General features: G+C 33.0%; 2 protein-coding genes across 2 annotated transcripts; one reads left to right on the top strand and one right to left on the bottom strand.

Moving 5' to 3' along the window:
* Positions 1–1,713: 1,713 nt before the first annotated feature.
* On the bottom strand, positions 1,714–3,239 carry LOC116124724 (cysteine-rich receptor-like protein kinase 26). Its single transcript, XM_031410460.1, has 6 exons — positions 3,179–3,239; positions 2,807–3,067; positions 2,676–2,720; positions 2,419–2,559; positions 2,207–2,347; positions 1,714–1,898 (listed from the first exon to the last, which is right to left on the bottom strand). The coding sequence occupies exons 1-6, from the start codon at positions 3,237–3,239 to the stop codon at positions 1,714–1,716; spliced, it is 834 nt and encodes a 277-aa protein (XP_031266320.1).
* Positions 3,240–7,845: 4,606 nt separating this feature from the next.
* LOC116124682 (omega-6 fatty acid desaturase, chloroplastic) lies at positions 7,846–12,426 on the top strand. The gene is made up of 10 exons (XM_031410416.1): positions 7,846–7,991; positions 8,125–8,179; positions 8,737–8,981; positions 9,394–9,537; positions 9,711–9,862; positions 10,407–10,529; positions 10,657–10,834; positions 11,249–11,367; positions 11,749–11,863; positions 12,043–12,426. Exons 1-10 carry the CDS (start codon positions 7,953–7,955, stop codon positions 12,202–12,204), a joined length of 1,332 nt encoding a protein of 443 aa, XP_031266276.1. The 5' UTR covers positions 7,846–7,952; the 3' UTR covers positions 12,205–12,426.
* The last annotated feature ends 733 nt before the right edge of the window (positions 12,427–13,159 follow it).

The following is a 13,159-nucleotide window of genomic DNA, read 5'->3' as shown; positions in this document are numbered from 1 at the left end:
ATAACCGTGTTTATTAATTTTCTTATTTTTTATCCACTTAAGCGATCTGATTTGTGTGATATGTCTATCACACTTAAAATTCTCTAAAACCTGAATTAAAATTTTCTGAGAATATTTTAACTACTAATGAAGTAAACCAAATTGATGTTTTACCTTAATGTCTCCATGAACCATCTTCTCAATGGGATTGGTATGTAGAAAACATAAACCTCTAGCAATTCCAATTGATATTTGGATCCTTTGCTCCCATGATAAAATTGGTGTTCTTAGATCACCTGAAAAAATACACTATTTAAATGCTTACTAACAAGTATATAAAATGTGAATTTAAAGAGAGTTGAAAATAAAGCATATATATATAAAAAAATAGTAATAATAACTAAAAGAAAACCCAATGCTTTGCTCCTTGTTTAGAGTTCCTAACTTTTGTATTTTGGGAAAGTTTTCAGTGGGACAAAAATAAGACAAATATATATTTAGAGTGTCCATCCAATCAGTTGACATATTTAGTTCACATCGCAAGCTGGTGTCACTTACACACATTGAACGCATATATATTTCCATCTCATTTTTGTGTCTTGGGAAAGTTTTTACATATATGTGTTCATCCAATCACTTGAGTCCGTTTGTTTAATTATTTTTCTCTATCCTATTAATACTATTCTCAAAATACATGTTTGTTTTCTTATTCTGAAAATACTATTATATTTTATTCAACTTTTTAAACCCCTAAGTTTATTAATTTAACTCAACGCCCCCCAAAAAGTTTAGAAATTGACAAAAACACCCCACCTACCCACATTTATCGAATTCTGACCACCATCGTTGGAAGGTAGCCGGAATCTGGAATAATGGCCCATTACCGACTCGATTTGGCCGATAGTGCACCGATCTATCATTTACCAACCAGATCCATCGTGGATATGGCCGAAAAAGGCCAGATCTACGACCCGACCAGATCTTTGGCCATAGCTGGTCTTCAACTACGACCAAGACATGGCTGTTGTTGACCATCAACGATGGTCATATCCTTGGCCGTCGTTGACGACCAAACACAGCCAAATCTAGCTGTAGATCTAGCTGTAGATCTAGCATTTTTTGGCCAGATCCACAGTGGATCTGGCTGGAAAAGTCCATCTCGACGCACGACTAGCCAGATCCAGTCGATCATATGCTGTAATGTCGGATTCCGACAATGGTGGCCGGAATCTAGCAACTGTGTGTGGTGGGGGTGTTTTTGTCATTTTACAAAAATTTTATATATTGGGGTGTTAAGTTAAATTAGCAAACTAAGGGGCTTTTTTTTTGTTAATTTTTAAATTCTACCTCGGTAATAATCACCCAACTCTACATACTAATAATATTTCAAAAATACTACTCAAAATAATAAAACAAACACACCCCAGTGTATACAATGCAAGCTGACGTGTTTTGCATACATTGAGGACGTATATACGTCCATCCCATATTTTTTCTTAGGAAAGTTTTTAGTGGGACAAATATATATTCGTTCATCCAATCATTTGGTGTATGCATTGCACGCAAGCTGACGTGACTTGCACACGTTAAGGGCATGGGAAGAGGTCACAATTTCACAAACAATAAGGCATGGATTACAAATTTGCAATTTGCCCACAAGCACAAAATTTAGTTTACAAAAGAAAATAACTTACCAAAAAGCCAGCCTGATAAGTCATGGCCGAAGCAGAACTCCTAAACAAGACATACATATAAATCTCCTCTGTCACAATATCCCAAAGTGCTCACCAAATTTGGATGTCTCATTTTTGCTTTTCTATAAATTTCATCAGTCATATTTTGAAGCTTATACTTTTCTTCATTAAGTCTCTTGATTGCCAATCTCATTCCATTAGCCATAACCCCCATATAAACCTTGCCTACACAAATAATTTTGATACTAATTAGATAAAAAAACAAAAATAATCTAAAATTGTGTTTAAAAGTGTTTTCAACATCACGATTAGTTGATAGTAATAAACTCTATAAGAAATTTTTTTACAGTTTTTGGTGCACTAAGTTGTGTATGAGAATTTTGTCTTTCAATGTTAGATGACGATAATAAATGGTTTATTACAACTAATAAACAAGGTCTGCATTAAAAAAAAAAAAAAAATACGAACGTATGTAGAAATGACGGATTGTTCATATAATTTTATTTTCGTAAATCATGAAATAAGTACCATACCAATAGAAACCTCTCCAATCAAATTCTTATGATTAAAAAAATTGGTAGCCTTTTCCATTTCTTCTGGTGAGAAAATACAGAGATCAGAACAGATGAAGGGACTTCTTGATTCATCCTCTAATTTCTTTTTGAGAGCTGGAACTGCATCCACCATTGTCAACTACGATCAGTTTAATTGAAAGTTCTGATCAGAAGAGGATCTGAAAGCTTACCTGATAAATTGTCAATGTCTTCTTGACGAGAATTTCTTAGTTGTTTCCTTGTTAGCTTGTAAAGAATCGGAGCTACAAGGACCAAAGCAGCAGCCACAATTATTATAATAAGGAGCTTCTCGGAACCCAGAAGAAAACCGTCTGCAAATTTATTTATAGCCTGTGTAAGAGCCTACAATTAAGCTTCTTCAATCGGTAAACCTCGATAGAATGATGAAACTTTATTAGAAAACAGTAAAAAGACAACGGTTATTTACTTTTACCATAACTTTTTCCAGGATTTTGTAAACGCAATGGAGAACCTGAAACTCAAAAATAAAAACCTGAAAACTGTAAACAACTGAGAGAATTATTTCGGAGACAAAAATTGGAGGAAAATTGTTCTTACGAATTTCATTCCATAAACAGGAGAAAGTTCCAGGAACCCAATTGGGGGAGTTTACATCTGAGCTTACCAGGCTGAGAAGAAGAGCTTCTCCACACTCTTTTCGTTCAGAATTATCTCTAGTTTTTTCTTCCAGGATTTTCAGAGACTCTCTGAAGGACACCACGCAATTAAAACAAGCATCATCGCTGTAATTTTCCTCCGATAAACCCTGGCAATCCGATCGAAAAGAACTATATTTTTCTTTTCCGAGAACATTAATGACTGAATCAAGATTTTCCGAGCACAGATTTGGGGTTGAACATTAGAGATGATCCTGGAATTGGCAGCTGGAGAGGTTGGTCCTCTGGTGAAGTTTCTGAAATGTGATGATACAATCCTGAGCTTCGGATGGTTCCAGGAAGATTGAGTTGGATTGATTTGTTCTTATCGCCATTGCCCGGAAGATATATAGAAGAGCTGAGCCGCAACAGGATTGAGTTATTAGAGCTTTCGCCATGTCAAAACACTCACTGTGTGATTCATATGGGAATTGTGTGAAATTCAAAAAGCAAGTGCCTGGAAAAAAAAAATGAATGTATTGTTAAAAGTAAGAAAAAAGATTCAGAATATTGGTGTTTTTGTTAATGCTTACTTGAACTGATCTTGATTGAGTTGCATAAAAATATGATGAAGATTGAAGAGAAGAGATGGGGAGTAGCCATTGATGATTTTAGTTTGAAGCTTTCATTAATTTCTTCTTGGGGTAATTAAACTACTTAGCTCCAAGCATTAAGAAAGGTTTTATAGTTCACAGTTTATTTAATTAACTTTTTAATTTTTGAGAAGATGATGAGAGTGGAATGCTAGATGATTATTAGTGTTTGCCACTTAGGTTATAGACAAACTGTTAATGTTCTTTTTGGCTGACTAGGTCAACCACGGCAATCTTTTCAAATATCTAGAGCCATGTACTGTAGTTATAGGCTCGATCATGACAAAATCAATATGATAACTTCCTGGCTGGACAATTACTCTAGACTAATAAAGTCATAAAGTAGATTTAGATAGAACTCACGCTCAAAAGTTAGTTCAAAGGAAGAGGGAGTCCAATCACATATATATACCATAATAACCCATCAACAATGTGGGATAAATTCAACTTCTAAACACTCCAAAAGTGGCATATCAATCTTTTCAAATATCTAGAGCCATGTACTATAGTTATAGTCTCTATTCGCAAGCCTAATCATGACAAAATCAATATGATAACTTCTTGACTAGATAATTACTTTAGACTAATAAAGTCATAAAGTAGACTTAGATAGAATTCACGCTCAAAAGTTAACTCAAAGGAGAAGAGAGTCCAACCACATATATACACCATAATAACCCATCAACAATGTGGGATAAATTCAACTTCTAACACTCCAAAAGTGGCATACTAAGATATGGTGGGTTTGGGTAGAATTTATCTCAAAAGCTAGCTCAAGGGAAGAGAGAATCTAATCACATATATATATTATAATAGGCATTGCTTACCAACTTGGCGATATAGGACAAATTCAACTTGTGGTATTTACACCTAAAAATTGAATCTTATAAGATTATATAAAAGAGCTTTAATCTTTTATTAATGATGATTCATTTTTGAGTTTAGCTAATGAAATCTTCTGAAATTTATACTCTCCATAAGCAAATGTTCTTCCAATGAAGCTATTTGAAATTGAAATATCAAATCCCAATTTCCGGAGTTTTGAGCAGGCCGGCTGAATGGGGTTCAGCACTAATTATTAGTTAATTAATTAAGTTGATATTAATCTCGACAAATAGAATCTAGACCATCAAAGATTACTCAAAATCCTTATCAACGACTTGGATCAATCCTGAAGGACCTTCACTAATCCATAACTATAACCTTGTCCATGTGTTGATCTTTCTATTTAATTTCTGATCTGGTTTTGATTGTTTTGTTGACTTGTGTCAATTTAATTTTGTCTTATGTTGCCGACCCATATCAAAGTGCCGACAAGGAAGAGTGAAAATAATGCTGGCTGAAATATTTATTTATTTTAAATTGAATTTTTATATGGAAAATGCAACACCGTTCACAACTCTGACATAACAGTTCGTAGTTAGTCAACTCATAATAAGTCTCACCTAATAAATTACAACTTACCAATTACGAACTGTCACGTCAGGATTATGAAAAGAGGTTATAGAAGTAGCATTACTTTTTTTATATATAGATTTTAAAGTCTTTTAAGTTTATTTAAGATCTTTAAGAATAATATTATACTTACAAACTTTAAAAATAAACTTTCTTCCAATTATTTTTTATCATATCAGTTTATACGAGAAAATTTATAAATATATTATTACTTGATGCTTAATTATAAAAAAAAAAAAAAAAAAAATTATACTAATATCACAACAGTCAGTTACTTGGTTAAAACTTACGACGGTTTGATAAATAATATTAATAATTTAGTTAAAACTTACGACGGTTTGATAAATAATATTAATAATTTATTCAAAATATTTTGTTTTACCTTTTGAACCATTATATTTAACGTACAAAAATATCATTCGAGAGTGATAACGCTAATTTCTCAAAATAAAGGCAGGAAGAAATATTTTCGCCCCAAACCTCAAGGGTAGCACTATAATAAACCCATTTATTAATAAAATTTGGTAAAAAGTCAAAATATGTAGTTGGAAAGAAATTGGAGGCCAATTAAAAAGAGACAAAATATTATAAAAATAAAGCAAACATTTCTTGGCGTAGGGTTGAGGAGAGTTCAAATTTCTGACCTAGACCAACCGACCATGTAGATTTCTTATTTTGCATGCCATCTCTATTCTCTACCTCTTATGTTTAGTTATCTATTATTATAATTTGATCAGTTTTCATTCATTTTATAGAAAGTTTGGTAGAGACGTAAAACTCTATAGAAATGAAATATTTGTGACCATCAATTTAACAAAGTCTTACGAAAAATATGCTTATGTTTAAATTTGTTTCACATCGTTAATTTGATAAGTTGTTACAATGCATATATATGGTTGAGTTCTTCCCTCCATTAACCTGACTTTTGAGGTTAAGTTCTACCAAACCCACTTTATCATGGTATCAGAGCCACGTTTGTTTACAGTGATGATGAGTTTGGACCCTGACCCTCACGCCGTGTTAGAAGTTGAATTTATCTCACATCGTTAAGCTGGTAGACTATTATACTGTATATATGTGGTTGGACTCTCTCTTTCTTTGAGCTAGCTTTTGGGCTTAAGTTCTATCAAAACTCACATTATTAGTTTGATTGGTATAATTTATTTATCTAGAATTTATTAGATTAAATCTTATGAGCATCAAGTTTAAAATAAATAAATAAGAACAATCAAGTTAAATTTCTAAAACAGAATAAGAATATGTTTTAATTTAAGACTTTAAATAAACTTAGAAGAGTTTTAGCGGAAACTCGAATCTTGGATCTTGTTGCTGTTTGATTTTTGACACTAACTATTCGCACATGTAAAGTGCTAAACTGACTTAAAAATTACAAATGAATGAGAAATGAAGTAAATAAATGGGAGATGATTTTTAAAGTGGTTAGGATGGTCAAAGCAAATCCTACATCTACTACCTTTTTATCAATAAGAGATTACAATCAGGTCGCATATTGCTATCAGAGAGTAGAAATACAGAGAGGGAGAGTGAGTGTTTATGTTATCAGGATCTAAAAAATGAGAGAAGAGCCATTTATTTATAGTAAGATATTTCTGGGCAATGATTACAAATCTGTAAACAGGCAGGTGTCGTACAATTCATACCCTACTTCCCATTGGTTGATTGTACATGAGATATCCTTAAATCGCGCAGGGCTTGGGTAGGTGGACGACTCTCAGTCACTCACAAATCAAATCTTTACCTGCCAAGTTGATAACAACCTTACTCTTTCCGTCCTTGGACGATGTGGCAGCTCTTGGGCGGCACAAAACCTTCATAAACTCTTATTGGTCCTTGTTGACGTTAACTTGCGTCAGTCCTGATTTTTTAGGCATAACAGATTTTTTTTAAGTATTACGTAATAACCAATTTTTTTTTTTTTCTTTAAATAGAGATTATGAATTAATGACATTAACAGAATTTTTTTCTTGCTCCGAACAATCGCCATCTTCTCTACCTACTTTTCAACAATCAAATTCGTATTGGTGTGAAACTTTAACGAAAAAGTTAAATGGTCTCACCACTAAGTTGAAATTAAAATTTTATCATATGATTCATAATATGAATGAATGCTTCTCACATGTCTAATTAATTTGTAAAATTCAATGAATTTTTTGGTCATGACATGTGATGCATACCTTTTTAATTCTTGAACACCGACCTAAAGAAAAAGCATGACACATAATTGTTCATTTTTAACTCAATAGAATGGTCTATTAATTGTTGATTTTAGGAACATTATCAAAAAATTTATTTTTTATATTTATTTTACATTTTACTTCGTTATAATTCCTAAATAAACTATTAATCTTACAAAATTTTTTAAATTTTATACATACAAACTAAAAGTATATAGAATTAATAGATGAATACGGATAAAAAAAAAAAGAACTCATTAGATGATTAGTGAATAAAGAAAAAATAATAAGATAATAATAAAAATATATAATTTTAATTTTAATTTGTATATATAATATTATTCTTTATCAACACAAAGTAGTTACCATGAATTTTGTACAGTCAATTACTCAATTAGTGGCGGAGCAAGAATTTTTGTTAAGGAGGAAACAATATTAAATTGTAGAAATTTCAAAAAATTAATTATTTCTAATTTAGTATAAACAAATAAAATCAAACATAATTGAAAAAAAAAAAAAAACAAAAAAAAAAAAAACAAATGGTTGCAATTGCCCGAGAAAATCTATCCACAAAGGATTAAAAGATTACAACTAGTTGCAGTATAGACATCAAACAACTGAAACACTGTAAGAGGGAGGGGGCCTATAAAGCCACGAGTATTGGCTTCTGCTCTGACCCTCTTGGTTGCTCTGTCCAAATACACAGAGCACAAGCCTATCTCTTCGGCCCTCTTCCTCTCCTTTCACTCATTCGAACTCCAAGTGGGGGTCTTGTGAATTGGAATTTCTGCATTTCTGGTTAACCATGGCTTGCAGACTTGCAGATTCTATGTTCCTTTTCATGGTGAGTGAGTGAAAAACTCTCGGCTTTGTTGTTTTTGATGGTTTTTCTCAACTGGGTTTGTTTGCTTTTTGGATTTTTCTTGTAAAGTTCGTAGCTTTATTTTGTTTGTTGTGGTTTTTTAATTGCTATTTAGGCCCCACATCAAAGGCCTGTTGGGAGTCAGAAACTTGCTTGCCTTCATTCTCCAGGTATGTGAAATCTTGTTTCTGTTTTCTTTTCTTTGTTATTTTCTTCAAAGTTGGCTCTTTTTAGGAGTAATTGTTTTGCTTTGTAAAATTTTGAGTTCTTCTTAGCTGTATTTAGATATCAGCTGCGTCATTCATTTAGCATAATGACTGCAAGTATTTAGCTTTAGAAGTTTTAGTGAATTGAGGGATATAGGAAATTTTATGGTGAAGTTGATATCTGATTTAACTTTTCCTTCGTAAATTGTAAATAAAAAGCATTTAGCTAAATTTTTCTTTCTTGAAATTATACTTCTAAGTAGATATGAATGGGCAGAAATAACATGGTTACAAAGACACTTGGCGGAAAATGTATGCCTTTATATGAAAATTATTTGCTGCTGTTAACTATCACTTCATACACTTAAGTTAGCTACCAAAAATGTGTCTTTGAGGTATACTTTTTGTTAGCTGCAATTTCTTTACGAATGTACCTTACATTCTTCTGCACTTTTAGTCATTGTCTATTATCATTCACTATAATGGGCACCGTGTAATGCCTTTTTTTTTGGGATAGACAGGCATTTCTCAGCTGAAGTTGGAGAACATTGTCAAAAAGGGAATTCAACATAAAAAATGTTCTATTCCCATAAGAAGGGGTAAATTTATACAGGCTGTGGCCATTCCAGTTGCACCATCTTCAGCAGATAGTGATAGTGCTGAGTATAGAAAACAGTTAGCGGAAAGCTATGGCTTCAAGCAAATTGGAGAACCGATTCCTGATAATGTTACATTAAGGGATGTCATTGATACTCTCCCAAAAAAGGTTTTTTATTTTTATTTTTTTTTATTTTTTTAATAACTGCATCTAGCACCCTCATTATTTAACCTTGGTTTCCCTGAATCTAGTTAGTTCTCTTGAGTAACATTCGGAATTTTGCACCTGTCATTGAGGGAATTTCGGGCAAAACTTGTGTTTATTCCACTAGGGAAGATTGTCTTATTGTTTCTTATTCCAGTATTGGAGATGTATACATGGTGATAAAATATCAAGTATGAGAAGATGTTTTGCAATATTTAAGGAAAAGGTTGCTGGGTGTTAATTATGCTTCACTGTTTCATACCTTAGTTTTCTGGACAAAGAAGTAACTTCTAAGGAAACTTTCTTTTGGTTGCTGTAAAGGTTTTAAATTGAATATTGATGCTATTAGGTTTCTTTTCTGAACTTGTGTTATAAGGTCTTTGAGATTGATGATGTGAAAGCCTGGAAGTCAGTTTTAATATCTGCCACTTCCTATGCATTGGGGCTCTTCCTGATCTCAAAGGCCCCATGGTATTTACTTCCTTTGGCTTGGGCATGGACAGGGACTGCAGTCACAGGGGTTAGTTTTATATACATCTTCTATTTTATTTTGTTTTATTTTCACTTGTTATACTATGCTAGCTTCCATTTTATTTTGTTTTATTTTCACTTGTTATACTATGCTAGCTTCCATTTTATTATTTACATCTTTGCCAACTTCTTTTATTTTGTTTTTGTCTTCCCATTTTTTAGTTCTTTGTTATAGGCCATGATTGTGCTCACAAATCATTTTCAAAGAGCAAGTTGGTGGAAGACATTGTTGGAACTCTGGCCTTTCTGCCATTGATATACCCATATGAGCCGTGGCGGTTTAAGCATGACAGGCATCATGCAAAAACAAACATGTCTGTGTGGATTCCTTTTATATAATACTTCTTCTTTACAATCATTTTATCTTTAATTGGCTAATAGTTGTTGCATGCCAGTGTATCAATCCAGCTCCCTGCTTTTTTTTTTCATCTCTTGCCTCCCAAGCATCCACCACCTTGCTATAATAGTTAGTTGAATAAAATAAATGGAGGAAATGTGCATGATTAACTGATTTAAAATTTTCATATATGACAATATGTTGTCAAATACAAGCATATTCAGTATAAAAAACTTGCGCTTAAAAACTCATTATATTACATATTTATAGACTATTTTTGCTGTATGCACACTATTTGACTATGGTAGAAAGAAATTCGACTTTGTTATGCAGAATACTGTCATTTTTCGTATAGATTTGTGTTATATGCATGTGTGTATGTGTGTACATCTACATTGAAAGATTTTACTGTTATTTGCTTGGTGGTTAGGCTTGCTTTATACTTTCCTAAATTATTCTGATTCCTTTCTTCATCCCAACTCATTAATTTTTATTTCCTTCTGTTCATCTTATATATATAGGCTGGCTGAAGATACAGCTTGGCATCCTGTTTGGAAAGAGGAGTTTGATTCATCTCCTCTTTTGCGTAAGGCAATAATATATGGATATGGTCCATTCCGGCCTTGGATGTCCATAGCACACTGGTATGTAACTGATGGCTGCGGGGTTATATAACTTGAACTCACCATATTTAATTTCACTAATTGGTGTTTCAGCGAGCCTATGGTTTCTAGTGGACATATGTCTCAACGTTTGTAAGCTTTATTGTAGGTTGATGTGGCACTTCGATGTGAAGAAGTTCAGACCGAATGAGGTTAAAAGGGTGAAGATCAGTTTGGCCTGTGTTTTTGCATTTATGGCAATTGGATGGCCGCTGATTATATTTAAGACGGGGATCATGGGATGGATAAAGTACTGGTTGATGCCATGGTTGGGCTATCACTTCTGGGTAATGCTACTTCCTTGTATCTTATGGTTGTATTTTGATGCGTGATCAGAAAAGTTGCATCGGTCATTATCTGTTAAAGGTTTCAATATCCAGGAAACAATTAGTTTGCATATGGTGAATCTTAAATCATTTTTCTGTGATTATATTGATCAGACTTTCTTCTCTAATTACTGAGTTCAAGTTTAAATGACAACTAAATAATTCCACCTTTCTCTGGAAGTTCTTGCTTAATGTGTAACTCATTTAGTTTTCTGCTATGATAGTTGTTTATGTTAGGCCTAAACATTTTATAAATAACTTGGATCAGATGTTCTATTGTGAGCTAATCAGTGCATTTACTTTGTGATGTTTTCTCTAGATTTATCACTTATCTGTATTTCTATCTGAAAGTTGGTTTTGTTTTGAACTTTATAGATGAGTACTTTCACAATGGTGCATCATACGGCTCCCCACATACCTTTCAAATCTTCTAATGAGTGGAATGCAGCTCAAGCCCAACTTAATGGAACAGTTCATTGTGATTACCCTAGTTGGTAATAATTATTTCTTCTTAAAAAACCCTTCTGTTCTGTTGTTTCTTACCTTTTGATTTGATATGAGTGGAAAAATACTCTAGAAGTCAACAAAAGTAGATAATAAAATTAGCTTTGTTGGACAGCCTTAAGTTGCAAATGTTTTATTATTGTCCCCACATGGTTACCTTCAAACCTATTTTATATTGCGATAGATCAACTGCAGCTTTATGAGCCATTTTCATAGATTATATGGTCTTTGAACTTTACTACAAGGACTATTGCAAAGGATTTTAATGGAGCCTAACATCTGAAGTTTTATTTATCTATATTTGCTAGAATGTTAACTGATGCTTACTATACAAGAAAATGAATGTAAGTTTGTAATTTTATGTTTAACAGGATTGAGATACTCTGCCACGATATCAATGTCCACATACCACACCATATTTCTTCAAGGATACCAAGCTACAATTTAAGAGCAGCTCATAAGTCTATCCAAGAGAATTGGGGAAAGGTAGGATTCGCTGTCATTTATTATGTGTTCAATAAATATATGCTTTTTCTCTCTACTATCGTTTTTAATGCAATTTCAATAAAGTGCTTTGTGAAAATATGAAATGATATATGTTTAGTTTCAAACTTTCAAACAAGTTGCTGACAACTCAATATTGTTATTTTTATGCTGTTAAACAGTATTTGAATGAGGCCTCGTGGAACTGGCGCCTAATGAAGACGATAATGACAGTATGCCATGTCTATGATAAGGAGCAAAACTATGTTGCTTTTGATCAACTTGCTCCTGAAGATTCTCGACCGATTAAATTCCTTAAAAGTACAATGCCCGATTATGCTTAAATTTTTGCCCCTCCTACCATCTATTGCCTTTTGGTTCATTCTTATCTCTTAGCATTCACTTTTTGGGTCAAGTTAGGTATTCTTTTCCCATGCCTTACATGCTTTTATTCATCTTAGAATAAGTCTTTTCTATCAATTCACATTGAATAGTAGAAAGTAATTGAAATGAAGCTTCCTGGAAACTCTCTATTGCTCATGATTGATTCTCTTTCAATTTTCAAATCCTCCATGATACTATTCCTCAATTACTTTATACATGTTGCATTGTGATCAGATCTCAGTTCATGAATTTTAATATAATATCATGTTTAGGGACCACTGCAGCTAAACAAGTAACATAATGAATAAATAATCCAGGATTAGAGTAAAAATTAGTTGGTGAAACGGACTTTTACACCGATTGGCCATGATTTTCCTTCACTGAATATCTCCTCTTATAAATTAATATGTTGCTGACATTTCTGTTCTTTTTCAATTCTTGGAACAAATGTGGCTCTGACAGTACAACGTTAACAAGTAGTAATTTAAAGTTAATCTAAGTTCTTGAACTAGTTTTCTTTGCTTACAACTCTTAAAATGTGTGCTGGAGAGTGAAACTGGGACTACTTCCTGGGGATGGCTGCATTGAATCTTGTTGAAATAGTATTAATATATTGAATAAATTGTGATGAGATTAGGGTTTAGATTGAGGGTTACGAAGAATGCCAAAGATTTTAAAAGAATGATGATAAGATTTGGTGATGTGGGTATAACCCTTTTCCAGATTTGCTGCCAAAAAAGGCTCAACTGAAACTAAAGGAAGACGCTGAACAACTTTCTTTATGCAAAGTAGAAGACAAACATAAACCTGTCAGCTCAGTGGCAGTTGCAACTGGTCACATGTTGCCATGCCAAGAGCATCTCAGAAACACACAGGGAATCCAGAATCTTTACCAAGACCATTGAGATCATCAAA

The sequence above is a fragment of the Pistacia vera genome, unplaced genomic scaffold (genome assembly GCF_008641045.1).
Source record: "Pistacia vera cultivar Batoury unplaced genomic scaffold, PisVer_v2 Contig155, whole genome shotgun sequence".
NCBI classification, from domain to species: domain Eukaryota; kingdom Viridiplantae; phylum Streptophyta; class Magnoliopsida; order Sapindales; family Anacardiaceae; genus Pistacia; species Pistacia vera.
Note: the sequence above shows the minus strand (reverse complement) of the source record. Positions and strands in the feature narration are given on the sequence as shown.

Excerpts from the sequence above, each read along its gene's own strand:
- LOC116124724 (XM_031410460.1), bottom strand. The coding sequence starts at position 3,239 with ATGGCGATAAGAACAAATCAATCCAACTCAATCTTCCTGGAACCATCC. Across the intron at positions 3,068-3,178 it reads ACCATCCGAAGCTCAGGATT|TCATTAATGTTCTCGGAAAA; the intron begins GTATCATCACAT and ends ATCTTGATTCAG. Across the intron at positions 2,560-2,675 it reads TGGAAAAAGTTATGGTAAAA|ACGGTTTTCTTCTGGGTTCC; the intron begins GTAAATAACCGT and ends ATAAATTTGCAG.
- LOC116124682 (XM_031410416.1), top strand. The coding sequence starts at position 7,953 with ATGGCTTGCAGACTTGCAGATTCTATGTTCCTTTTCATG. Across the intron at positions 8,180-8,736 it reads TGCTTGCCTTCATTCTCCAG|GCATTTCTCAGCTGAAGTTG; the intron begins GTATGTGAAATC and ends TGGGATAGACAG. Across the intron at positions 11,864-12,042 it reads TCCAAGAGAATTGGGGAAAG|TATTTGAATGAGGCCTCGTG; the intron begins GTAGGATTCGCT and ends GCTGTTAAACAG.